At 45.1% G+C, this 27,996-nt stretch overlaps 1 protein-coding gene across 4 annotated transcripts in view; it reads left to right on the plus strand.

Annotated features, from left to right (window-relative positions):
- Positions 1-27,996, plus strand: part of dip2a (disco-interacting protein 2 homolog A) — a 275,105-nt gene that overhangs the window by 218,850 nt on the left and 28,259 nt on the right. For all 4 annotated transcript variants that reach the window (XM_071341938.1, XM_071341937.1, XM_071341940.1 and 1 more), the window contains 7 exons: positions 8,507-8,630; positions 16,979-17,100; positions 19,566-19,677; positions 22,989-23,098; positions 23,389-23,519; positions 24,320-24,488; positions 24,676-24,846. In XM_071341938.1, coding sequence (XP_071198039.1) covers positions 8,507-8,630; positions 16,979-17,100; positions 19,566-19,677; positions 22,989-23,098; positions 23,389-23,519; positions 24,320-24,488; positions 24,676-24,846 — 939 coding nt within the window. The remainder of the gene's footprint in view (positions 1-8,506; positions 8,631-16,978; positions 17,101-19,565; positions 19,678-22,988; positions 23,099-23,388; positions 23,520-24,319; positions 24,489-24,675; positions 24,847-27,996) is intronic.

Here is a 27,996-nt window from a genome sequence, read left to right on the forward strand (position 1 = left end):
GTCAATGTCTACTCTGACACGGCCAACACTTACCATAGGCAAACTGTCAATGTCTACTCTGACACGGCCAACACTTACCATAGGCAAACTGTCAATGTCTACTCTGACACGGCCAACACTTACCATAGGCAAATTGTCAATGTCTACTCTGACACGGCCAACACTTACCATAGGCAAACTGTCAATGTCTACTCTGACACGGCCAACACTTACCATAGGCAAACTATCAATGTCTACTCTGACACGGCCAACACTTACCATAGGCAAACTGTCAATGTCTACTCTGACACGGCCAACACTTACCATAGGCAAACTGTCAATGTCTGACACGGCCAACACTTACCATAGACAAACTGTCAATGTCTGACACGGCCAACACTTACCATAGACAAACTGTCAATGTCTGCTCTGACACAGCCAACACTTACCATAGGCAAACTGTCAATGTCTGCTCTGACACGGCCAACACTTACCATAGGCAAACTGTCAATGTCTGACATGGCCAACACTTACCATAGACAAACTGTCAATGTCTGACACAGCCAACACTTACCATAGGCAAACTGTCAATGTCTGCTCTGACACGGCCAACACTTACCATAGGCAAACTGTCAATGTCTGACACGGCCAACACTTACCATAGGCAAACTGTCAATGTCTGACACGGCCAACACTTACCATAGGCAAGCTTTCAATGTCTGAGACGGCCAACACTTACCATAGGCAAACTGTCAATGTCTGCGCTGACACGGCCAACACTTACCATAGGCAAACTGTCAATGTCTGACACGGCCAACACTTACCATAGGCAAACTGTCAATGTCTGACACGGCCAACACTTACCATAGGCAAACTGTCAATGTCTGCTCTGACACGGCCAACACTTACCATAGACAAACTGTCAATGTCTGCTCTGAGACGGCCAACACTTACCATAGGCAAGCTGTCAATGTCTACTCTGACACAGCCAACACTTACCATAGGCAAGCTGTCAATGTCTACTCTGACACAGCCAACACTTACCATAGGCAAACTGTCAATGTCTACTCTGACACGGCCAACACTTACCATAGGCAAACTGTCAATGTCTGACACGGCCAACACTTACCATAGACAAACTGTCAATGTCTGACACGGCCAACACTTACCATAGACAAACTGTCAATGTCTGACACGGCCAACACTTACCATAGGCAAGCTGTCAATGTCTACTCTGACACGGCCAACACTTACCATAAGCAAACTGTCAATGTCTGACACGGCCAACACTTACCATAGACAAACTGTCAATGTCTGCTCTGACACGGCCAACACTTACCATAGGCAAACTGTCAATGTCTGCTCTGACACAGCCAACACTTACCATAGGCAAACTGTCAATGTCTGACACGGCCAACACTTACCATAGGCAAACTGTCAATGTCTACTCTGACACGGCCAACACTTACCATAGGCAAACTGTCAATGTCTGCTCTGAGACGGCCAACACTTACCATAGGCAAACTGTCAATGTCTGACACGGCCAACACTTACCATAGGCAAACTGTCAATGTCTGTTCTGAGACGGCCAACACTTACCATAGGCAAACTGTCAATGTCTGACACGGCCAACATTTACCATAGGCAAACTGTCAATGTCTGACACAGCCAACACTTACCATAGGCAAACTGTCAATGTCTGCTCTGACACGGCCAACACTTACCATAGGCAAACTGTCAATGTCTGACACGGCCAACACTTACCATAGGCAAACTGTCAGTCTGCTCTGAGACGGCCAACACTTACCATAGGCAAACTGTCAATGTCTGCTCTGAGACGGCCAACACTTACCATAGGCAAACTGTGAATGTCTGCTCTGACACGGCCAACACTTACCATAGGAAAACTGTCAATGTCTGACACGGCCAACACTTACCATAGGCAAACTGTCAATGTCTGCTCTGAGACGGCCAACACTTACCATAGACAAACTGTCAATGTCTACTCTGACACGGCCAACACTTACCATAGGCAAACTGTCAATGTCTACTCTGACACGGCCAACACTTACCATAGGCAAACTGTCAATGTCTGACACGGCCAACACTTACCATAGGCAAACTGTCAATGGCTGACACGGCCAACACTTACCATAGGCAAACTGTCAATGGCTGACACGGCCAACACTTACCATAGGCAAACTGTCAATGTCTGACACGGCCAACACTTACCATAGGCAAACTGTCAATGTCTGACACGGCCAACACTTACCATAGGCAAGCTGTCAATGTCTACTCTGACACAGCCAACACTTACCATAGGCAAACTGTCAATGTCTACTCTGACACGGCCAACACTTACCATAGGCAAACTGTCAATGTCTGACACGGCCAACACTTACCATAGACAAACTGTCAATGTCTGACACGGCCAACACTTACCATAGGCAAACTGTCAATGTCTGACACGGCCAACACTTACCATAGGCAAGCTGTCAATGTCTACTCTGACACAGCCAACACTTACCATAGGCAAACTGTCAATGTCTACTCTGACACGGCCAACACTTACCATAAGCAAACTGTCAATGTCTGACACGGCCAACACTTACCATAGGCAAACTGTCAATGTCTGCTCTGAGACGGCCAACACTTACCATAGGCAAACTGTGAATGTCTGCTCTGACACGGCCAACACTTACCATAGGAAAACTGTCAATGTCTGACACGGCCAACACTTACCATAGGCAAACTGTCAATGTCTGCTCTGAGACGGCCAACACTTACCATAGACAAACTGTCAATGTCTACTCTGACACGGCCAACACTTACCATAGGCAAACTGTCAATGTCTACTCTGACACGGCCAACACTTACCATAGGCAAACTGTCAATGTCTGACACGGCCAACACTTACCATAGGCAAACTGTCAATGGCTGACACGGCCAACACTTACCATAGGCAAACTGTCAATGGCTGACACGGCCAACACTTACCATAGGCAAACTGTCAATGTCTGACACGGCCAACACTTACCATAGGCAAACTGTCAATGTCTGACACGGCCAACACTTACCATAGGCAAGCTGTCAATGTCTACTCTGACACAGCCAACACTTACCATAGGCAAACTGTCAATGTCTACTCTGACACGGCCAACACTTACCATAGGCAAACTGTCAATGTCTGACACGGCCAACACTTACCATAGACAAACTGTCAATGTCTGACACGGCCAACACTTACCATAGACAAACTGTCAATGTCTGACACGGCCAACACTTACCATAGGCAAGCTGTCAATGTCTACTCTGACACGGCCAACACTTACCATAAGCAAACTGTCAATGTCTGACACGGCCAACACTTACCATAGACAAACTGTCAATGTCTGCTCTGACACGGCCAACACTTACCATAGGCAAACTGTCAATGTCTGCTCTGACACAGCCAACACTTACCATAGGCAAACTGTCAATGTCTGACACGGCCAACACTTACCATAGGCAAACTGTCAATGTCTACTCTGACACGGCCAACACTTACCATAGGCAAACTGTCAATGTCTGCTCTGAGACGGCCAACACTTACCATAGGCAAACTGTCAATGTCTGACACGGCCAACACTTACCATAGGCAAACTGTCAATGTCTGTTCTGAGACGGCCAACACTTACCATAGGCAAACTGTCAATGTCTGACACGGCCAACATTTACCATAGGCAAACTGTCAATGTCTGACACAGCCAACACTTACCATAGGCAAACTGTCAATGTCTGCTCTGACACGGCCAACACTTACCATAGGCAAACTGTCAATGTCTGACACGGCCAACACTTACCATAGGCAAACTGTCAATGTCTGACACGGCCAACACTTACCATAGGCAAACTGTCAATGTCTGACACAGCCAACACTTACCATAGGCAAACTGTCAATGTCTGACACGGCAAACACTTACCATAGGCAAACTGTCAGTCTGCTCTGAGACGGCCAACACTTACCATAGGCAAACTGTCAATGTCTGCTCTGAGACGGCCAACACTTACCATAGGCAAACTGTGAATGTCTGCTCTGACACGGCCAACACTTACCATAGGAAAACTGTCAATGTCTGACACGGCCAACACTTACCATAGGCAAACTGTCAATGTCTGCTCTGAGACGGCCAACACTTACCATAGACAAACTGTCAATGTCTACTCTGACACGGCCAACACTTACCATAGGCAAACTGTCAATGTCTGACACGGCCAACACTTACCATAGGCAAACTGTCAATGGCTGACACGGCCAACACTTACCATAGGCAAACTGTCAATGGCTGACACGGCCAACACTTACCATAGGCAAACTGTCAATGTCTGACACGGCCAACACTTACCATAGGCAAACTGTCAATGTCTGACACGGCCAACACTTACCATAGGCAAACTGTCAATGTCTGCTCTGACACAGCCAACACTTACCATAGGCAAACTGTCAATGTCTGACACGGCCAACACTTACCATAGGCAAACTGTCAATGTCTGACACGGCCAACACTTACCATAGGCAAACTGTCAATGTCTGACACGGCCAACACTTACCATAGGCAAACTGTCAATGTCTGACACGGCCAACACTTACCATAGGCAAACTGTCAATGTCTGACACAGCCAACACTTACCATAGGCAAACTGTCAATGTCTGACACGGCCAACACTTACCATAGGCAAACTGTCAATGTCTGACACGGCCAACACTTACCATAGACAAACTGTCAATGTCTACTCTGACACGGCCAACACTTACCATAGGCAAACTGTCAATGTCTGACACGGCCAACACTTACCATAGGCAAACTGTCAATGGCTGACACGGCCAACACTTACCATAGGCAAACTGTCAATGGCTGACACGGCCAACACTTACCATAGGCAAACTGTCAATGTCTGACACGGCCAACACTTACCATAGGCAAACTGTCAATGTCTGACACGGCCAACACTTACCATAGGCAAACTGTCAATGTCTGCTCTGACACAGCCAACACTTACCATAGGCAAACTGTCAATGTCTGACACGGCCAACACTTACCATAGGCAAACTGTCAATGTCTGACACGGCCAACACTTACCATAGGCAAACTGTCAATGTCTGACACGGCCAACACTTACCATAGGCAAACTGTCAATGTCTGCTCTGACACAGCCAACACTTACCATAGGCAAACTGTCAATGTCTGACACGGCCAACACTTACCATAGGCAAACTGTCAATGTCTGACACGGCCAACACTTACCATAGGCAAACTGTCAATGTCTGACACAGCCAACACTTACCATAGGCAAACTGTCAATGTCTGACACGGCCAACACTTACCATAGGCAAACTGTCAATGTCTGACACGGCCAACACTTACCATAGGCAAACTGTCAATGTCTGACACAGCCAACACTTACCATAGGCAAACTGTCAATGTCTGACACGGCCAACACTTACCATAGGCAAACTGTCAATGTCTGACACGGCCAACACTTACCATAGGCAAACTGTCAATGTCTGACACAGCCAACACTTACCATAGGCAAGCTGTCAATGTCTGCTCTGAGATGGCCAACACTTACCATAGGCAAGCTGTCAATGTCTGCTCTGACACGGCCAACACTTACCATAGGAAAACTGTCAATGTCTGACACGGCCAACACTTACCATAGACAAACTGTCAATGTCTGCTCTGACACGGCCAACACTTACCATAGGCAAACTGTCAATGTCTGCTCTGAGATGGCCAACACTTACCATAGGCAAGCTGTCAATGTCTGCTCTGACACGGCCAACACTTACCATAGGAAAACTGTCAATGTCTGACACGGCCAACACTTACCATAGACAAACTGTCAATGTCTACTCTGACACGGCCAACACTTACCATAGGCAAACTGTCAATGTCTACTCTGACACGGCCAACACTTACCATAGGCAAACTGTCAATGTCTACTCTGACACGGCCAACACTTACCATAGGCAAACTGTCAATGTCTGACACGGCCAACACTTACCATAGGCAAACTGTCAATGTCTGACACGGCCAACACTTACCATAGGCAAACTGTCAATGTCTGACACGGCCAACACTTACCATAGGCAAACTGTCAATGTCTACTCTGACACGGCCAACACTTACCATAGGCAAACTGTCAATGTCTACTCTGACACGGCCAACACTTACCATAGGCAAACTGTCAATGTCTACTCTGACACGGCCAACACTTACCATAGGCAAACTGTCAATGTCTGACACGGCCAACACTTACCATAAGCAATCTGTCAATGTCTGACACGGCCAACACTTACCATAGGCAAACTGTCAATGTCTGCTCTGACACAGCCAACACTTACCATAGGCAAACTGTCAATGTCTGACACGGCCAACACTTACCATAGACAAACTGTTAATGTCTGCTCTGACACGGCCAACACTTACCATAGGCAAACTGTCAATGTCTGACACAGCCAACACTTACCATAGGCAAACTGTCAATGTCTGCTCTGACACGGCCAACACTTACCATAGGCAAACTGTCAATGTCTGACACGGCCAACACTTACCATAGGCAAACTGTCAATGTCTGACACGGCCAACACTTACCATAGGCAAACTGTCAATGTCTGCTCTGACACGGCCAACACTTACCATAGGCAAACTGTCAATGTCTGACACAGCCAACACTTACCATAGGCAAACTGTCGATGTCTACTCTGACACGGCCAACACTTACCATAGGCAAACTGTCAATGTCTGCTCTGACACAGCCAACACTTACCATAGACAAACTGTCAATGTCTACTCTGACACGGCCAACACTTACCATAGGCAAACTGTCAATGTCTACTCTGACACGGCCAACACTTACCATAGGCAAACTGTCAATGTCTGACACGGCCAACACTTACCATAGGCAAACTGTCAATGGCTGACACGGCCAACACTTACCATAGGCAAACTGTCAATGGCTGACACGGCCAACACTTACCATAGGCAAACTGTCAATGTCTGACACGGCCAACACTTACCATAGGCAAACTGTCAATGTCTGACACGGCCAACACTTACCATAGGCAAACTGTCAATGTCTGCTCTGACACAGCCAACACTTACCATAGGCAAACTGTCAATGTCTGACACAGCCAACACTTACCATAGGCAAACTGTCAATGTCTGACACGGCCAACACTTACCATAGGCAAACTGTCAATGTCTGACACGGCCAACACTTACCATAGGCAAACTGTCAATGTCTGACACAGCCAACACTTACCATAGGCAAGCTGTCAATGTCTGCTCTGACACGGCCAACACTTACCATAGGCAAACTGTCAATGTCTGCTCTGACACGGCCAACACTTACCATAGGCAAACTGTCAATGTCTGCTCTGAGATGGCCAACACTTACCATAGGCAAGCTGTCAATGTCTGCTCTGACACGGCCAACACTTACCATAGGAAAACTGTCAATGTCTGACACGGCCAACACTTACCATAGACAAACTGTCAATGTCTACTCTGACACGGCCAACACTTACCATAGGCAAACTGTCAATGTCTACTCTGACACGGCCAACACTTACCATAGGCAAACTGTCAATGTCTACTCTGACACGGCCAACACTTACCATAGGCAAACTGTCAATGTCTGACACGGCCAACACTTACCATAGGCAAACTGTCAATGTCTGACACGGCCAACACTTACCATAGGCAAACTGTCAATGTCTACTCTGACACGGCCAACACTTACCATAGGCAAACTGTCAATGTCTACTCTGACACGGCCAACACTTACCATAGGCAAACTGTCAATGTCTACTCTGACACGGCCAACACTTACCATAGGCAAACTGTCAATGTCTGACACGGCCAACACTTACCATAGGCAATCTGTCAATGTCTGACACGGCCAACACTTACCATAGGCAAACTGTCAATGTCTGCTCTGACACAGCCAACACTTACCATAGGCAAACTGTCAATGTCTGACACGGCCAACACTTACCATAGACAAACTGTTAATGTCTGCTCTGACACGGCCAACACTTACCATAGGCAAACTGTCAATGTCTGACACAGCCAACACTTACCATAGGCAAACTGTCAATGTCTGCTCTGACACGGCCAACACTTACCATAGGCAAACTGTCAATGTCTGACACGGCCAACACTTACCATAGGCAAACTGTCAATGTCTGACACGGCCAACACTTACCATAGGCAAACTGTCAATGTCTGCTCTGACACGGCCAACACTTACCATAGGCAAACTGTCAATGTCTGACACAGCCAACACTTACCATAGGCAAACTGTCAATGTCTGCTCTGACACGGCCAACACTTACCATAGGCAAACTGTCAATGTCTGACACGGCCAACACTTACCATAGGCAAACTGTCAATCTCTTCTCTGGTTATTTTGTACTGTATTGAGTGTATAAGGTGCTTTGTAAATAATTGTTTAACAGTGAAACCCTGATGTTGTTGTCCAGGGCACAGTGTCCAGCACTGCTTCCTGTCTGCAGCTGCAAAAGCGGGCGGAGCGTGTTGCCGTGGCACTGATAGAGAAGGGACGCCTCAACCCCGGAGATCACGTAGCACTGGTTTACCCTCCAGGTAATTACACTAACTTCTGACCCCTGACTCTCTGATTATAGCTCTCCAGACTGGTATACATGTTACTGGTTTACCCTCCAGGTAATTACACTAACTTCTGACCCCTGACTCTCTGATTATAGCTCTCCAGACTGGTATACATGTTACTGGTTTACCCTCCAGGTAATTACACTAACTTCTGACCCCTGGCCCTCTGATTATAGCTCTCCAGACTGGTATACATGTTACTGGTTCTCTGTTGGTGTCTGATGGTCACTAAATCAAATCAAATTCTTTTGGTCACATACATGTGTTGAGCAGATGTTATTGCTGGTGTAGCGAAATGCTTGTGTTCCTAGCTCCAACAGTGCAGTAGTATCTAACTAAATGCTTGTGTTCATAGCTCCAACAGTGCAGTAGTATCTAACTAAATGCTTGTGTTCCTAGCTCCAACAGTGCAGTAATATCTAACTAAATGCTTGTGTTTCTAGCTCCAACAGTGCAGTAATATCTAACTAAATGCTTGTGTTCCTAGCTCCAACAGTGCAGTAGTATCTAACTAAATGCTTGTGTTCATAGCTCCAACAGTACAGTAGTATCTAGATAAATGCTTGTGTTTCTAGCTCCAACAGTGCAGTAGTATCTAACTAAATGCTTGTGTTCCTGGCTCCAACAGTGCAGTAGTATCTAACTAAATGCTTGTGTTCCTAGCTCCAACAGTGCAGTAGTATCTAACTAAATGCTTGTGTTTCTAGCTCCAACAGTGCAGTAGTATCTAACTAAATGCTTGTGTTCCTAGCTCCAACAGTACAGTAGTATCTAACTAAATGCTTGTGTTCATAGCTCCAACAGTGCAGTAGTATCTAACTAAATGCTTGTGTTCCTAGCTCCAACAGTGCAGTAGTATCTAACTAAATGCTTGTGTTCATAGCTCCAACAGTACAGTAGTATCTAGATAAATGCTTGTGTTTCTAGCTCCAACAGTGCAGTAGTATCTAACTAAATGCTTGTGTTCCTGGCTCCAACAGTGCAGTAGTATCTAACTAAATGCTTGTGTTCCTAGCTCCAACAGTGCAGTAGTATCTAACTAAATGCTTGTGTTCCTAGCTCCAACAGTGCAGTAGTATCTAACTAAATGCTTGTGTTCCTAGCTCCAACAGTGCAGTAGTATCTAACTAAATGCTTGTGTTCATAGCTCCAACAGTACAGTAGTATCTAACTAAATGCTTGTGTTCCTAGCTCCAACAGTGCAGTAGTATCTAACTAAATGCTTGTGTTTCTAGCTCCAACAGTGCAGTAATATCTAACTAAATGCTTGTGTTCCTAGCTCCAACAGTGCAGTAGTATCTAACTAAATGCTTGTGTTCCTAGCTCCAACAGTGCAGTAGTATCTAACTAAATGCTTGTGTTTCTAGCTCCAACAGTCCAGTAATATATAACTAAGTGCTTGTGTTCCTAGCTCCAACAGTGCAGTAGTATCTAACTAAATGCTTGTGTTCCTAGCTCCAACAGTGCAGTAGTATCTAACTAAATGCTTGTGTTCCTAGCTCCAACAGTGCAGTAGTATCTAACTAAATGCTTGTGTTTCTAGCTCCAACAGTCCAGTAATATATAACTAAGTGCTTGTGTTCCTAGCTCCAACAGTGCAGTAGTTTCTAACTAAATGCTTGTGTTCCTAGCTCCAACAGTGCAGTAGTATCTTACTAAATGCTTGTGTTCCTAGCTCCAACAGTGCAGTAATATCTAACTAAATGCTTGTGTTTCTAGCTCCAACAGTCCAGTAATATCTAACTAAATGCTTGTGTTCCTAGCTCCAACAGTACAGTAATATCTAACTAAATGCTTGTGTTTCTAGCTCCAACAGTGCAGTAGTATCTAACTAAATGCTTGTGTTTCTAGCTCCAACAGTACAGTAGTATCTAACTAAATGCTTGTGTTCCTAGCTCCAACAGTGCAGTAATATCTAACTAAATGCTTGTGTTCCTAGCTCCAACAGTGCAGTAGTATCTAACTAAATGCTTGTGTTTCTAGCTCCAACAGTGCAGTAGTATCTAACTAAATGCTTGTGTTCCTAGCTCCAACAGTGCAGTAATATCTAACTAAATGCTTGTGTTTCTAGCTCCAACAGTGCAGTAATATCTAACTAAATGCTTGTGTTTCTAGCTCCAACAGTGCAGTAATATCTAACTAAATGCTTGTGTTCCTAGCTCCAACAGTGCAGTAATATCTAACTAAATGCTTGTGTTCCTAGCTCCAACAGTGCAGTAATATCTAACTAAATGCTTGTGTTTCTAGCTCCAACAGTGCAGTAGTATCTAACTAAATGCTTGTGTTCCTAGCTCCAACAGTGCAGTAATATCTAACTAAATGCTTGTGTTCCTAGCTCCAACAGTACAGTAATATCTAACTAAATGCTTGTGTTCCTAGCTCCAACAGTGCAGTAATATCTAACTAAATGCTTGTGTTCCTAGCTCCAACAGTACAGTAATATCTAACTAAATGCTTGTGTTTCTAGCTCCAACAGTGCAGTAATTTCTAACTAAATGCTTGTGTTCCTAGCTCCAACAGTGCAGTAATATCTAACTAAATGCTTGTGTTCCTAGCTCCAACAGTGCAGTAATATCTAACTAAATGCTTGTGTTCCTAGCTCCAACAGTACAGTAGTATCTAACTAAATGCTTGTGTTCATAGCTCCAACAGTGCAGTAGTATCTAACTAAATGCTTGTGTTTCTAGCTCCAACAGTGCAGTAATATCTAACTAAATGCTTGTGTTTCTAGCTCCAACAGTGCAGTAATATCTAACTAAATGCTTGTGTTTCTAGCTCCAACAGTGCAGTAATATCTAACTAAATGCTTGTGTTTCTAGCTCCAACAGTGCAGTAATATCTAACTAAATGCTTGTGTTTCTAGCTCCAACAGTGCAGTAGTATCTAACTAAATGCTTGTGTTCCTAGCTCCAACAGTGCAGTAATATCTAACTAAATGCTTGTGTTCCTAGCTCCAACAGTACAGTAATATCTAACTAAATGCTTGTGTTCCTAGCTCCAACAGTGCAGTAATATCTAACTAAATGCTTGTGTTCCTAGCTCCAACAGTACAGTAATATCTAACTAAATGCTTGTGTTTCTAGCTCCAACAGTGCAGTAATTTCTAACTAAATGCTTGTGTTCCTAGCTCCAACAGTGCAGTAATATCTAACTAAATGCTTGTGTTCCTAGCTCCAACAGTGCAGTAATATCTAACTAAATGCTTGTGTTCCTAGCTCCAACAGTACAGTAGTATCTAACTAAATGCTTGTGTTCATAGCTCCAACAGTGCAGTAGTATCTAACTAAATGCTTGTGTTCCTAGCTCCAACAGTGCAGTAGTATCTAACTAAATGCTTGTGTTCATAGCTCCAACAGTACAGTAGTATCTAGATAAATGCTTGTGTTTCTAGCTCCAACAGTGCAGTAGTATCTAACTAAATGCTTGTGTTCCTGGCTCCAACAGTGCAGTAGTATCTAACTAAATGCTTGTGTTCCTAGCTCCAACAGTGCAGTAGTATCTAACTAAATGCTTGTGTTCCTAGCTCCAACAGTGCAGTAGTATCTAACTAAATGCTTGTGTTCCTAGCTCCAACAGTGCAGTAGTATCTAACTAAATGCTTGTGTTCATAGCTCCAACAGTACAGTAGTATCTAACTAAATGCTTGTGTTCCTAGCTCCAACAGTGCAGTAGTATCTAACTAAATGCTTGTGTTCCTAGCTCCAACAGTGCAGTAATATCTAACTAAATGCTTGTGTTTCTAGCTCCAACAGTGCAGTAATATCTAACTAAATGCTTGTGTTCCTAGCTCCAACAGTGCAGTAGTATCTAACTAAATGCTTGTGTTTCTAGCTCCAACAGTGCAGTAATATCTAACTAAATGCTTGTGTTCCTAGCTCCAACAGTGCAGTAGTATCTAACTAAATGCTTGTGTTCCTAGCTCCAACAGTGCAGTAATATCTAACTAAATGCTTGTGTTCCTAGCTCCAACAGTGCAGTAGTATCTAACTAAGTGCTTGTGTTTCTAGCTCCAACAGTGCAGTAGTATCTAACTAAATGCTTGTGTTCCTAGCTCCAACAGTGCAGTAGTATCTAACTAAATGCTTGTGTTTCTAGCTCCAACAGTGCAGTAATATCTAACTAAATGCTTGTGTTCCTAGCTCCAACAGTGCAGTAGTATCTAACTAAATGCTTGTGTTCCTAGCTCCAACAGTACAGTAATATCTAACTAAATGCTTGTGTTCCTAGCTCCAACAGTGCAGTAATATCTAACTAAATGCTTGTGTTCCTAGCTCCAACAGTACAGTAATATCTAACTAAATGCTTGTGTTTCTAGCTCCAACAGTGCAGTAATTTCTAACTAAATGCTTGTGTTCCTAGCTCCAACAGTGCAGTAATATCTAACTAAATGCTTGTGTTCCTAGCTCCAACAGTGCAGTAATATCTAACTAAATGCTTGTGTCCCTAGCTCCAACAGTACAGTAGTATCTAACTAAATGCTTGTGTTCATAGCTCCAACAGTGCAGTAGTATCTAACTAAATGCTTGTGTTCCTAGCTCCAACAGTGCAGTAGTATCTAACTAAATGCTTGTGTTCATAGCTCCAACAGTACAGTAGTATCTAGATAAATGCTTGTGTTTCTAGCTCCAACAGTGCAGTAGTATCTAACTAAATGCTTGTGTTCCTGGCTCCAACAGTGCAGTAGTATCTAACTAAATGCTTGTGTTCCTAGCTCCAACAGTGCAGTAGTATCTAACTAAATGCTTGTGTTCCTAGCTCCAACAGTGCAGTAGTATCTAACTAAATGCTTGTGTTCCTAGCTCCAACAGTGCAGTAGTATCTAACTAAATGCTTGTGTTCATAGCTCCAACAGTACAGTAGTATCTAACTAAATGCTTGTGTTCCTAGCTCCAACAGTGCAGTAGTATCTAACTAAATGCTTGTGTTCCTAGCTACAACAGTGCAGTAGTATCTAACTAAATGCTTGTGTTCCTAGCTCCAACAGTGCAGTAATATCTAACTAAATGCTTGTGTTCCTAGCTCCAACAGTGCAGTAGTATCTAACTAAATGCTTGTGTTCCTAGCTACAACAGTGCAGTAGTATCTAACTAAATGCTTGTGTTCCTAGCTACAACAGTGCAGTAGTATCTAACTAAATGCTTGTGTTTCTAGCTCCAACAGTGCAGTAGTATCTAACTAAATGCTTGTGTTCCTAGCTCCAACAGTCCAGTAATATATAACTAAGTGCTTGTGTTCCTAGCTCCAACAGTGCAGTAGTTTCTAACTAAATGCTTGTGTTCCTAGCTCCAACAGTGCAGTAGTATCTTACTAAATGCTTGTGTTCCTAGCTCCAACAGTGCAGTAATATCTAACTAAATGCTTGTGTTTCTAGCTCCAACAGTCCAGTAATATCTAACTAAATGCTTGTGTTCCTAGCTCCAACAGTACAGTAATATCTAACTAAATGCTTGTGTTTCTAGCTCCAACAGTGCAGTAGTATCTAACTAAATGCTTGTGTTTCTAGCTCCAACAGTGCAGTAATATCTAACTAAATGCTTGTGTTCCTAGCTCCAACAGTGCAGTAGTATCTAACTAAATGCTTGTGTTCCTAGCTCCAACAGTGCAGTAATATCTAACTAAATGCTTGTGTTCCTAGCTCCAACAGTGCAGTAGTATCTAACTAAATGCTTGTGTTCCTAGCTCCAACAGTGCAGTAGTATCTAACTAAATGCTTGTGTTTCTAGCTCCAACAGTGCAGTAATATCTAACTAAATGCTTGTGTTCCTAGCTCCAACAGTGCAGTAATATCTAACTAAATGCTTGTGTTTCTAGCTCCAACAGTGCAGTAATATCTAACTAAATGCTTGTGTTCCTAGCTCCAACAGTGCAGTAATATCTAACTAAATGCTTGTGTTCCTAGCTCCAACAGTGCAGTAGTATCTAACTAAATGCTTGTGTTCCTAGCTCCAACAGTGCAGTAATATCTAACTAAATGCTTGTGTTCCTAGCTCCAACAGTGCAGTAGTATCTAACTAAATGCTTGTGTTCCTAGCTCCAACAGTGCAGTAATATCTAACTAAATGCTTGTGTTCCTAGCTCCAACAGTGCAGTAATATCTAACTAAATGCTTGTGTTCCTAGCTCCAACAGTGCAGTAGTATCTAACTAAGTGCTTGTGTTTCTAGCTCCAACAGTGCAGTAGTATCTAACTAAATGCTTGTGTTCCTGGCTCCAACAGTGCAGTAGTATCTAACTAAATGCTTGTGTTCCTAGCTCCAACAGTGCAGTAATATCTAACTAAATGCTTGTGTTCCTAGCTCCAACAGTGCAGTAGTATCTAACTAAATGCTTGTGTTCCTAGCTCCAACAGTGCAGTAGTATCTAACTAAATGCTTGTGTTCCTAGCTCCAACAGTGCAGTAATATCTAACTAAATGCTTGTGTTCCTAGCTCCAACAGTACAGTAATATCTAACTAAATGCTTGTGTTCCTAGCTCCAACAGTGCAGTAATATCTAACTAAATGCTTGTGTTCCTAGCTCCAACAGTACAGTAATATCTAACTAAATGCTTGTGTTTCTAGCTCCAACAGTGCAGTAATTTCTAACTAAATGCTTGTGTTCCTAGCTCCAACAGTGCAGTAATATCTAACTAAATGCTTGTGTTCCTAGCTCCAACAGTGCAGTAATATCTAACTAAATGCTTGTGTTTCTAGCTCCAACAGTGCAGTAATTTCTAACTAAATGCTTGTGTTCCTAGCTCCAACAGTGCAGTAATATCTAACTAAATGCTTGTGTTCCTAGCTCCAACAGTGCAGTAGTATCTAACTAAATGCTTGTGTTCCTAGCTCCAACAGTACAGTAGTATCTAACTAAATGCTTGTGTTCCTATCTCCAACAGTGCAGTAGTATCTAACTAAATGCTTGTGTTCCTAGCTCCAACAGTGCAGTAGTATCTAACTAAATGCTTGTGTTTCTAGCTCCAACAGTGCAGTAGTATCTAACTAAATGCTTTGTGTTTCTAGCTCCAACAGTGCAGTGTTTGGACCATTCTAGTTTGTTGTTAATGTGGACACCAAGGAAATTGTAGCTGTTAACCTGCTCCACTACAGCCCCGCCGATGAGAATGGGGACGTGCTCGGTGCTCCTTTTCCTGTAGTCCACAATAATCTCCTTAGTCTTGGTTACGTTGAGGGATAGGCTGTTATTCTGGCACCACCCGGCCAGGTGTCTATATCAGGAGGATATAATTATGGTCAGATTTACCAAATGGAGGGCGAGGGAGAGCTTTGTACGCGTCTCTGTGTGTGGAGTAAAGGTGATCTAGAATTTTTTTCCCTTTGGTTGCACATTTAACATGTTGATAGAGATTTGGTAGAACTTATTTAAGTTTCCCTGCATTAAAGTCCCCGGCCACTAGGAGCGCTGCCTCTGGGTGAGTGGTTTTCTGTTTGCTTATTTCCTTATACAGCTGACTGAGTGCGGTCTTAGTGCCAGCATCTGTCTGTGGTGGTAAATAAACAGCCATGAAAAGTATAGCTGAGAACTCTCTTGGCAAGTAGTGTGCAATTTATCACAATATACTCTACTTCAGGCAAGCAAAATCTAGAGACTTCCTTAGATTTCGTGCACCAGCTGTTGTTTACAAATATGCACAGACCGCCGCCCCTCTTCTTACCGGAGTGTGCTGTTCTATCCTGCCGGTGCCGCGTGTATCCCGCTAGCTGAATATCCAATATCCATTGGTAGGATATTCGTGATCGTACCTCGTCTAGTTCATTGTCCAATGATTGCACGTTGGCGAGTAATATTAACGGTAACGGCAGCTTTCCTAGTTGCCTTCTGCGGGTCCAGGCAAGGCATCCGGCTCTTCGTCCTCTGCGTCGCTTCCTGTTGCGAATAATTGAGATGTCTACCCTGTGGGGTGTTTGGAGAATATCGTGTGAGTCCTGCTTGTTGTTGTTGTTGTTGAAGAAATCTTTGTCTAATCCGAGGTGAGTGATCGCTGTCCTGATATCCAGAAGCTCTTTTCTTCCGTAAGATTCGGTGGCAGAAACATTATGTACAAAATAAGTTACAAATAACGCCCAAAAAACCCCACATAATAGCACAATTGGTTAGGAGATGTAGTGTTGCCTGGCATGCTGACCTTTCTAACAAGACAAAAACTGTACCCTGTTTCTGGTGCATGTATTTCATGACACTTGTTTGTTACAACAAGTGGCAACTTTTTTCAAAGTTTCCTCACGTCAATGTAAAGAGGCACCGTTACTGTGGAAACGGTCTCAACTGCACGTCTTGATTTGAACTGGGTTTAATGGTCTCTTTGCCCTTGTCTCTCTCCAGGTATTGACCTGATCGCTACGTTCTATGGGTGTCTGTACGCTGGCTGTGTTCCTGTCACCGTCAGACCCCCTCATCCTCAGAACCTGGCCACCACCCTGCCCACCGTCAAGATGATTGTAGAGGTACACAGCTCTCACTAACATGGCCTATCCTAATCTCACCAGCATGGCCTATCCTAATCTCACCAGCATGGCCTATCCTAATCTCACCAGCATGGCCTATCCTAATCTCACCAGCATGGCCTATCCTAATCTCACCAGCATGGCCTATCCTAATCTCACCAGCATGGCCTATCCTAATCTCACCAGCATGGCCTATCCTAATCTCGCCAACATGGTCTAGTTTAATCTCGCCAACATGGCCTAGTTTAATCTCGCCAACATGGCCTAGCCTAATCTCACCAGCATGGCCTAGCCTAATCTCACCAGCATGGCCTAGTTTAATCTCGCCAACATGGCCTAGTTTAATCTCGCCAACATGGCCTAGCTTAATCTCGCTAACATGGCCTATCCTAATCTCGCCAACATGGCCTAGTTTAATCTCGCCAACATGGTCTAGTTTAATCTCGCCAACATGGCCTAGTTTAATCTCGCCAACATGGCCTAGTTTAATCTCGCCAACATGGCCTATCCTAATCTCACCAGCATGGCCTATCCTAATCTCACCAGCATGGCCTATCCTAATCTCACCAGCATGGCCTATCCTAATCTCGCCAGCATGGCCTATCCTAATCTCGCCAGCATGGCCTATCCTAATCTCGCCAACATGGTCTAGTTTAATCTCGCCAACATGGTCTAGTTTAATCTCGCCAACATGGTCTAGTTTAATCTCGCCAACATGGCCTAGTTTAATCTCGCCAACATGGCCTAGTTTAATCTCGCCAACATGGCCTATCCTAATCTCACCAGCATGGCCTATCCTAATCTCACCAGCATGGCCTATCCTAATCTCACCAGCATGGCCTATCCTAATCTCACCAGCATGGCCTATCCTAATCTCACCAGCATGGCCTATCCTAATCTCACCAGCATGGCCTATCCTAATCTCACCAGCATGGCCTATCCTAATCTCACCAGCATGGCCTATCCTAATCTCACCAGCATGGCCTATCCTAATCTCACCAGCATGGCCTATCCTAATCTCGCCAGCATGGCCTATCCTAATCTCGCCAGCATGGCCTATCTTAATCTCGCCAGCATGGCCTATCTTAATCTCGCCAGCATGGCCTATCCTAATCTCGCCAACATGGCCTAGCTTAATCTCGCCAACATGGCCTAGCTTAATCTCGCCAACATGGCCTAGCTTAATCTCGCCAACATGGCCTAGCTTAATCTCGCCAACATGGCCTAGTTTAATCTCGCCAACATGGCCTAGTTTAATCTCGCCAACATGGCCTAGTTTAATCTCGCCAACATGGCCTAGTTTAATCTCGCCAACATGGCCTAGCTTAATCTCGCCAACATGGCCTAGCTTAATCTCGCCAGCATGGCCTAGCTTAATCTCACAGCATGGCCTAGCTTAATCTCACAGCATGGCCTAGCTTAATCTCACAGCATGGCCTAGTTTAATCTCACAGCATGGCCTAGCCTAATTTCGCCAACATGGCCTAGCCTAATCTCGCTAACATGGCCTAGCCTAATCTCGCTAACATGGCCTAGCCTAATCTCGCTAACATGGCCTAGCCTAATCTCACTAATATTAGTCTAATTATCAATAATCTTGCCCACTGTCAAGAAGATGGTAGAGGTACACAGCTGTCACTACCATAACTATGGGTGACTTCGGCGATGTCATTTACAAAATAGCCTCCAACAATCTACTCAGCAAAATTGGATGCAGTCTATCACAGTGCCATCCGTTTCGTCACCAAAGCCCCATATACTACCCACCACTGCGACCTGTATGCTCTCGTTGGCTGGCCCTCGCTTCATATTCGTCGCCAAACCCACTGGCTCCAGGTCATCTATAAGTCTTTGCTCGGTAAAGCCCCGCCTTATCTCAGCTCACTGGTCACCATAGCAGCACCCACCCGTAGCACGCGCTCCAGCAGGTATATCTCACTGGTCACCCCCAAAGCCAATTCCTCCTTTGGTCGCCTTTCCTTCCAGTTCTCTACTGCCAATGACTGGAACGAACTGAAAAAATCACTGAAGCTGGAGACTCATATCTCCCTCACTAGCTTTAAGCACCAGCTGTCAGAGCTCACAGATCACAGCATCTGTACATAGCCCATCTGTAAATAGCCCATCCAACTACCTCATCCTCATACTGTTATTTATTTTGCTCCTTTGCACCCCAGTATCTCTACTTGCGCACTCATCTTCTGCACATCTATCACTCCAGTGTTTAATTGCTATATTGTAATTATTTCGCCACTATGGCCTATTTATTGCCTTTTCCTCATTTGCACTCGCTGTATATAGATTTTTTCTATTGTATTATTGACTGTATGTTTGTTTATTCCATGTGTAACTCTGTGTTGTTTGTGTCGCACTGCGTTGCTTTATCTTGGCCAGGTCGCAGTTGTAAATGAGAACATGTTACCTGGTTAAATAAAGGTGAACTAAATAAAATAACACTGTGACAGGTCAGTAAGTCGGTGTGCATCCTGACCACCCAAGCAATAATGAAGCTGTTGAAGTCCAAAGAGGCTGTGGCTGCTGTGGATGTCAAATCATGGCCGATGGTACTGGACACAGGTAACAAACCCTACCTCATTTTATTCAAATCAAATCAGTCACATGCGCCAAATACAACAGGTGTGAAACAGTGAAATGCTTACTTACGAGCCCCGAACCAACAAAAAATACAGATAATAAGAAATAGAAGTAACAAGTAATTAAAGAGCAGTAAAATAACAATAGCGAGACTATATACAGGGTGGTACCGGTACAGCGTCAATGTGGAGACTATATACAGGGTGGTACCGGTACAGCGTCAATGTGCGGGGGCACTGGTTAGTTGAGGTAATATGTACATGTAGGTAGAGTTATTAAAGTGACTATGCATAGATAACAGAGAGTAGCAGCAGCGTAGAAGATGGGGGGGGGGGGGGCAATACAAGTAGTCTGGGTAGCCATTTGATTAGATGTTCAGGAGTCTTATGGCTTGGGGGTAGAAGCTGTTTAGAAACCTCTTGGACCTAGACTTGGCACTCCAGTACTGCTTGCCGTGTGGTAGCAGAGAGAACAGTCTATGACTAGGATGGCTGGAGTCTTTGACAATTTTTAGGGCCTTCCTCTGACACCGCCTGGTATAGATGTCCTGGATGGCAGGAAGCTTGACCCCAGTAATGTCCTGGGCCATTCGCACTACCCTCTGTAATGCCTTGCAGTCAGAGGCCGAGCAGTTGCCATACCAGGCAGTGATGCAACCAGTCAGGATGCTCTCGATGGTGCAGCTGTAGAACCTTTTGAGGATCTGAGGACTCATGCCAAATCTTTTCTGTCTCCTGAGGGGGAATAGGTTTTGTCGTTCTTTCTTCATGACTGTCTTGGTGTGCTTGGACCATGTTAGTTTGTTGGAGATGTGGTCGCCAAGGAACTTGAAGCTCTCAACCTGTTCCACTGTAGCCCCGTCGATTAGAATGGGGGCGTGCTCAGTCCTCTTTTTCCTGCAGTCCACAGTCATCACCTTTGTTTTGATCACGTTGAGGGAGAGGTTGTTGTCCTGGCACCACACGGCCAGGTCTCTGACCTCCTCCCTATAGGCTGTCTCGTCGTTGTCGGTGACCAGGCCTACCACTGTTGTCATTGGCAAACTTAATGATGGTGTTGGAGTTGTGCCAGGCCGTGCAGTCATGAGTGAACAGGGAGTACAGGAGGGGACTGAGCACGCACCCCTGAGAGGCCCCTGTGTTGAGGATCAGTGTGGCGGATGTGTTGTTACCTACCCTTACCACCTGGGGGGCGGCCCGTCAGGAAGTCCAGGATCCAGTTGCAGAGGGAGGTGTTTAGTCCCAGGATCCTTAGCTTAGTGATGAGCTTTGAGGGTACTATGGTGTTGAACGCTGAGCTGTAGTCAATGAATAGCATTCTCACATAGCTGTGCCTTTTGTCCAGGTGGGAAAGGGCAGTGTGGAGTGCAAAAGAGATTGCATCATCTGTTGGGGCGGTATGCAAATTGGAGTGGGTTTCTGGGATAATGTGGCACTTCATGGCTAGAGATGTGAGTGCTACGGGTCGGTAGTCATTTAGGCAGGTTACCTTAGTGTTCTTGGGCACAGACACGATGGTGGTCTGCTTAAAACATGTTGGTATTACAGACTCGGACAGGGAGAGGTTGAAAATGTCAGTGAAGACACTTGCCAGTTGGTCAGCGCATGCTCGCAGTGCACGTCCTGGTAATCCGTCTGGCCCTGCGGCCTTGTGAATGTTGAGCTGTTTAAAGGTCTTACTCACATCGGCTGCAGAGAGCGTCATCACAGTCTTCCGGAACAGCTAGTGCTCTCATGCATGTTTCAGTGTTATTTGCTTCGAAGCGAGCGTAGAAGCGAGCGTTTAGCTCTTCTGGTAGGCTCGTGTCACTGGGCAGCTCTCGGCTGTGCTTCCCTTTGTAGTCTGTAATGGTTTGCAAGCCCTGCCACATCCGACGAGAGTCAGAGCCGGTGTAGTACAATTCGATCTTAGTCCTGTAATGATGCTTTTCCTGTTTGATGGTTCGTCGGAGGGCGTAGCGGGATTTCTTATAAGCTTCTGGGTTAGAGTCCCGCTCCTTGAAAGCAGCAGTTCTAGCCTTTAGCTCAGTACGGATGTTGCCTGTAATCCATGGCTTCTGGTTGGGGTATGTACGTACGGTCACTGTGGGGACGATGTTATCAATGCACTTATTGATGAAGCCAGTGACTGATGTGGTGTATTCCTCAATGCCATCTGTGGAATCTCAGAACATATTCCAGTCTGTGCTAGCAAAACATCTGCTTCATCAGTCCACTTTTTTTATTGATCTAGTCACTGGTGCTTCCTGCTTTAACTTTTGCTTGTACGCAGGAATCAGGAGGATAGAGTTATGGTCAGATTTGCCAAATGGATGGCGAGGGAGAGCTTTGTATGCATCTCTGTGTGTGTAGTATAGGTGGTCCAGAGTTTTTTTCCCTCTCTGGTTGCACATTTTAACATGCTGATAGAAATTTGGTAAAACGGATTTAAGTTTCCCTGCATTAAAGTCCCCGGCTACTATTTGCACCGCCTCTGGGTGAGCTGTTTCTTGTTAGCTTATGGCAGAATACAGCTCATTCAATGCTGTATTAGTGCCAGCCTCTGACTGTGGTGATATGTAAACCTCAACGAAAAATACAGATGAGAACTCTCTAGGTAGGTAGTGTGGTCTACAGCTTATCATGAGATACTCTACCTCAGGCGAGCAATAGCTCGAGACTTCCTTAGATATCGTGCACCAGCTGTTATTTACAAAAATACATAGTTTGCCGCCCCCAGACGCCGCTGTTCTATCCTGCCGGTACATCTTATAACCAGCCAGCTGTATGTATGTTGATATTGTCGTCGTTCAGCCACGACTCCGTGAAGGATAAGATGTTACAGTTTTGAATGTCCCTTTGGTAATTCTCCAAAGATTGCACGTTTTCTAGCAGAAAGGAAGGAAGTGGGGGTTTATTCAATCGCCTACGAATTCTCAAAAGGGAGCCCGCACTGTGGCCCCTTTTTCTCTGCCGCCTCTTCACGCAAATCACGGGAATCTGGGCCTGTTCCCGGGAAAGCAGTGTATCATTCGTGTCGGGCTCGTCAGACTTGTTAAAGGAAAATAAGGATTCTGCCAGTCCGTGGTGAGTAATCGCAGTCCTGATGTCCAGAAGTTATTTTCGGTCATAAGAGATGGTAGCGGCAACATTATGTACAAAATAAGTTACAAAATAACGCAAATAAACAAACAAAAAAAGATAATTGGTTGGGGGCACGTAAAACATCAGCCTTCTTCTCCGGCGCCATTGTTACATGCTGCTCAGGACTGTGTGTGAAATCCATCCCTCCAAACCTGTTGTTATTCTCCCCAGACGACCTCCCCAGGACGAAGAGGCTTCAGGTCTACAAACCTCCCACCCCAGAGATGCTGGCATACCTGGACTTCAGTGTGTCCACCATGGGCATCCTGGCTGGAGTCAAGGTAAACTAACCCCTGACTGTACCTGGACTTCAGTGTGTCCACCATCGGCATCCTGTCTGGAGTCAAGGTAAACTAACCCCTGACTGTACCTGGACTTCAGTGTGTCCACCATCGGCATCCTGTCTGGAGTCAAGGTCTGACCTACAACCTACAGTAGTTATTCTGCTGCAGGGTTAGAGGGACCTGGGAACACAGACTGTGTACTGCCCATACTGTACACTGTTTGAACGGTAATACCAGAGAGACTGTAGTGTGCCACTAGACAGTCGTTCTGTTATCTCTTCCTCCAGATGTCCCATGCTGCCACCAGTGCCTTGTGTCGCTCCATCAAGCTGCAGTGTGAGCTGTACCCGTCCCGCCAGATAGCCATCTGTCTGGACCCCTACTGCGGCCTGGGCTTGGCTCTCTGGTGCCTCAGCAGGTAAAGGACATGTACAGTACATAACAATATTTTGGGACTAAACTAGCACAGTTAGTGCTCATGTGGTGTAGCTGGGAGATCCTGGTTCCTCTAGAGTTGAACAATAACCTGGTCTCTCTCTGTCTCTCTCTAGTGTATACTCTGGCCACCAGTCGATTCTGGTTCCTCTAGAGTTGAACAATAACCTGGTCTCTCTCTCTCTGTCTCTCTCTAGTGTATACTCTGGCCACCAGTCGATTCTGGTTCCTCCTCTAGAGTTGAACAATAACCTGGTCTCTCTCTCTCTGTCTCTCTCTAGTGTATACTCTGGCCACCAGTCGATTCTGGTTCCTCCTCTAGAGTTGAACAATAACCTGGTCTCTCTCTCTCTGTCTCTCTCTAGTGTATACTCTGGCCACCAGTCGATCCTGGTTCCTCTAGAGTTGAACAATAACCTGGTCTCTCTCTGTCTCTCTCTGTCTCTCTCTAGTGTATACTCTGGCCTCCAGTCGATTCTGGTTCCTCCTCTAGAGTTGAACAATAACCTGGTCTCTCTCTCTCTGTCTCTCTCTAGTGTATACTCTGGCCACCAGTCGATCCTGGTTCCTCCTCTAGAGTTGGACAATAACCTGGTCTCTCTCTGTCTCTCTCTGTCTCTCTCTAGTGTATACTCTGGCCACCAGTCGATTCTGGTTCCTCCTCTAGAGTTGAACAATAACCTGGTCTCTCTCTGTCTCTCTCTAGTGTATACTCTGGCCACCAGTCGATCCTGGTTCCTCTAGAGTTGAACAATAACCTGGTCTCTCTCTGTCTCTCTCTAGTGTATACTCTGGCCACCAGTCGATTCTGGTTCCTCCTCTAGAGTTGGACAGTAATGTTTCTCTGTGGTTGTCAGCTGTCAGCCAGTATAAAGTCAGAATCACATTCTGCTCCTACTCGGTCATGGAGATGTGTACCAAGGGCCTGGGGACACAGACTGAGACACTACGGGTTAGTACGCACTCACACAGGCAGCAAACACACCACACACACTCACATGGACGCACACACACTCACATGGACGCACACACACCACACACACTGCCTGAATTGATTACTTCCTTTTCTTTTCTCTTCCCTGTGTGTGTGTGTGTGTGCGCGTGCGTGTGTGTGTGTGTGTGTGTGTGTGTGTGTGTAGTTGCGTAACATAAACCTGTCGTGTGTTAGGACCTGTATGGTTGTAGCAGAGGAGCGTCCTCGTATCACTCTGACCCAGTCCTTCTCTAAGATCTTTAAAGACCTGGGTTTGTCTCCTCGAGCCGTCAGCACCACGTTCGGCTGCAGGGTCAACATGGCCGTCTGTCTGCAGGTGAGTGCGACATAAAGATTAGATTGATATCTGGCTTATAGAGTAGATTTGTTCTGTTTCAACTCCCATTTAGTCTTTAATGGATACAATATAAATAGAGGAGGATATTTTGTCTGTGGGTGAGATGTACTGTGTGTTCAGAAAGTATTCAGACCTCTTCACTTTTTCCACCTTTTCTTACATTACAGCCTTATTCTAAAATGGATTAAATATACTTTTTTCCTCATCAACCTACACACAATACCCCATAATGAGAAAGCAAAAAAGTTTTTTTGAAATTCTTGCACCAAAAAAACTGAAATAACTTATTCCTTGTGGAGCCGTTATCCAGCTAGCTATGTCCTTGTGGAGCCGTTATCCAGCTAGCTATGTCCTTGTGGAGCCGTTATCCAGCTAGCTATGTCCTTGTGGAGCCGTTATCCAGCTAGCTATGTCCTTGTGGAGCCGTTATCTAGCTAGCTATGTCCCTGTGGAGCCGTTATCCAGCTAGCTATGTCCTTGTGGAGCCGTTATCTAGCTAGCTATGTCCTTGTGGAGCCGTTATCTAGCTAGCTATGTCCTTGTGGAGCCGTTATCTAGCTAGCTACAGTGGGGAGAACAAGTATTTGATACACTGCCGATTTTGCCGATTTTCCTACTTACAAAGCATGTAGAGGTCTGTAATTTTTATCATAGGTACACTTCAACTGTGAGAGACGGAATCTAAAACAAAAATCCCGAAAATCACATTGTATGATTTTTAAGTAATTAATTAGCATTTTATTGCATGACATAAGTATTTGATACATCAGAAAAGCAGAACTTAATATTTGGTACAGAATCCTTTGTTTGCAATTACAGAGATCATACGTTTCCTGTAGTTCTTGACCAGGTTTGCACACACTGCAGCAGGGATTTTGGCCCACTCCTCCATACAGACCTTCTCCAAATCCTTCAGGTTTCGGGGCTGTCGCTGGGCAATACGGACTTTCAGCTCCCTCCAAAGATTTTCTATTGGGTTCAGGTCTGGAGACTGGCTAGGCCACTCCAGGACCTTGAGATACTTCTTACGGAGCCACTCCTTAGTTGCCCTGGCTGTGTGTTTCGGGTCGTTGTCATGCTGGAAGACCCAGCCACGACCCATCATCAATGCTCTTACTGAGGGAAGGAGGTTGTTGGCTAAGATCTCGCAATACATGGCCCCATCCATCCTCCCCTCAATACGGTGCAGTCGTCCTGTCCCCTTTGCAGAAAAGCATCCCCAAAGAATGATGTTTCCACCTCCATGCTTCACGGTTGGGATGGTGTTCTTGGGGTTGTACTCATCCTTCTTCTTCCTCCAAACACGGCGAGTGGAGTTTAGACCAAAAAGCTCTATTTTTGAATCATCAAACCACATGACCTTCTCCCATTCCTCCTCTGGATCATCCAGATGGTCATTGGCAAACTTCAGACGGGCCTGGACATGCGCCTGCTTGAGCAGGGGGACCTTGTGTGCGCTGCAGGATTTTAATCCATGACGGCGTAGTGTGTTACTAATGGTTTTCTTTGAGACTGTGGTCCCAGCTCTCTTCAGGTCATTGACCAGGTCCTGCCGTGTAGTTCTGGGCTGATCCCTCACCTTCCTCATGATCATTGATGCCCCACGAGGTGAGATCTTGCATGGAGCCCCAGACCGAGGGTGATTGACCATCATCTTGAACTTCTTCTATTTTCTTCTATTTTCTAATAATTGCGCCAACAGTTGTTGCCTTCTCACCAAGCTGCTTGCCTATTGTCCTGTAGCCCATCCCAGCCTTGTGCAGGTCTACAATTTTATCCCTGATGTCCTTACACAGCTCTCTGGTCTTGGCCATTGTGGAGAGGTTGGAGTCTGTTTGATTGAGTGTGTGGACAGGTGTCTTTTATACAGGTAACGAGTTCAAACAGGTGCAGTTAATACAGGTAATGAGTGGAGAACAGGAGGGCTTCTTAAAGAAAAACTAACAGGTCTGTGAGAGACGGAATTCTTACTGGTTGGTAGGTGATCAAATACTTATGTCATGCAATAAAATGCAAATTAATTACTTAAAAATCATACAATGTGATTTTCTGGATTTTTGTTTTAGATTCCGTCTCTCACAGTTGAAGTGTACCTATGATAAAAATTACAGACCTCTACATGCTTTGTAAGTAGGAAAACCTGCAAAATCGGCAGTGTATCAAATACTTGTTCTCCCCACTGTATGTCCTTGTGGAGACGTTATCTATCTAGCTATGTCCTTGTGGAGCCGTTATCCAGCTAGCTATGTCCTTGTGGAGCCGTTATCCAGCTAGCTATGTCCTTGTGGAACGTTATCCAGCTAGCTATGTCCTTGTGGAGCCGTTATCCAGCTAGCTATGTCCTTGTGGAGCCGTTATCCAGCTAGCTATGTCCTTGTGGAGCCGTTATCCAGCTAGCTATGTCCTTGTGGAGCCGTTATCCAGCTAGCTATGTCCTTGTGGAGCCGTTATCTAGCTAGCTATGTCCTTGTGGAGCCGTTATCTAGCTAGCTATGTCCTTGTGGAGCCGTTATCTAGCTAGCTATGTCCTTGTGGCGCCGTTATCCAGCTAGCTATGTCCTTGTGGAGCCGTTATCTAGCTAGCTATGTCCTTGTGGAGCTGTTATCCAGCTAGCTATGTCCTTTGTTAATTAGCTAGCTGAAAGGTAGGGCCTACTGTTTTTTTTCCCCCTTTGAATCCAGGGAGATTGTTTTTGTTAGCACACCACAAGTTCCTTCCCGCGTCCGGCCTCTATTTGAAGCCACGCCTCGCAGTTGTGTGATTCGCTAAAATTAAATGATGTCTAAGACTTTACTTGGTTAGGTCACTCCTATAGAATTGTATGGTCACTTTCACTAAGGCCAAATTTGAATGGTTGATATTCCAGGCGTGTTTATGTGTGCAATAGCCTGGAAGCGAGGTTAATCAATCAATCAATCAATCAATCAAATATATTCATGATGCCCTTCTTACATCAGCTGATGTCACAAAGTGCTGTACAGAAACCCAGCCTAAAACCCCAAACAGCAAGCAATGCAGGTGTAGAAGCACGGTGGCTAGGAAAAACTCCCTAGAAAGGCCAAAACCTAGGAAGAAACCAAGAGAGGAACCAGGCTATGAGGGATGGCCAGTCCTCTTCTGGCTGTGCC

This window comes from Salvelinus alpinus, chromosome 14 (genome assembly GCF_045679555.1).
Source record: "Salvelinus alpinus chromosome 14, SLU_Salpinus.1, whole genome shotgun sequence".
Classification (NCBI taxonomy): domain Eukaryota; kingdom Metazoa; phylum Chordata; class Actinopteri; order Salmoniformes; family Salmonidae; genus Salvelinus; species Salvelinus alpinus.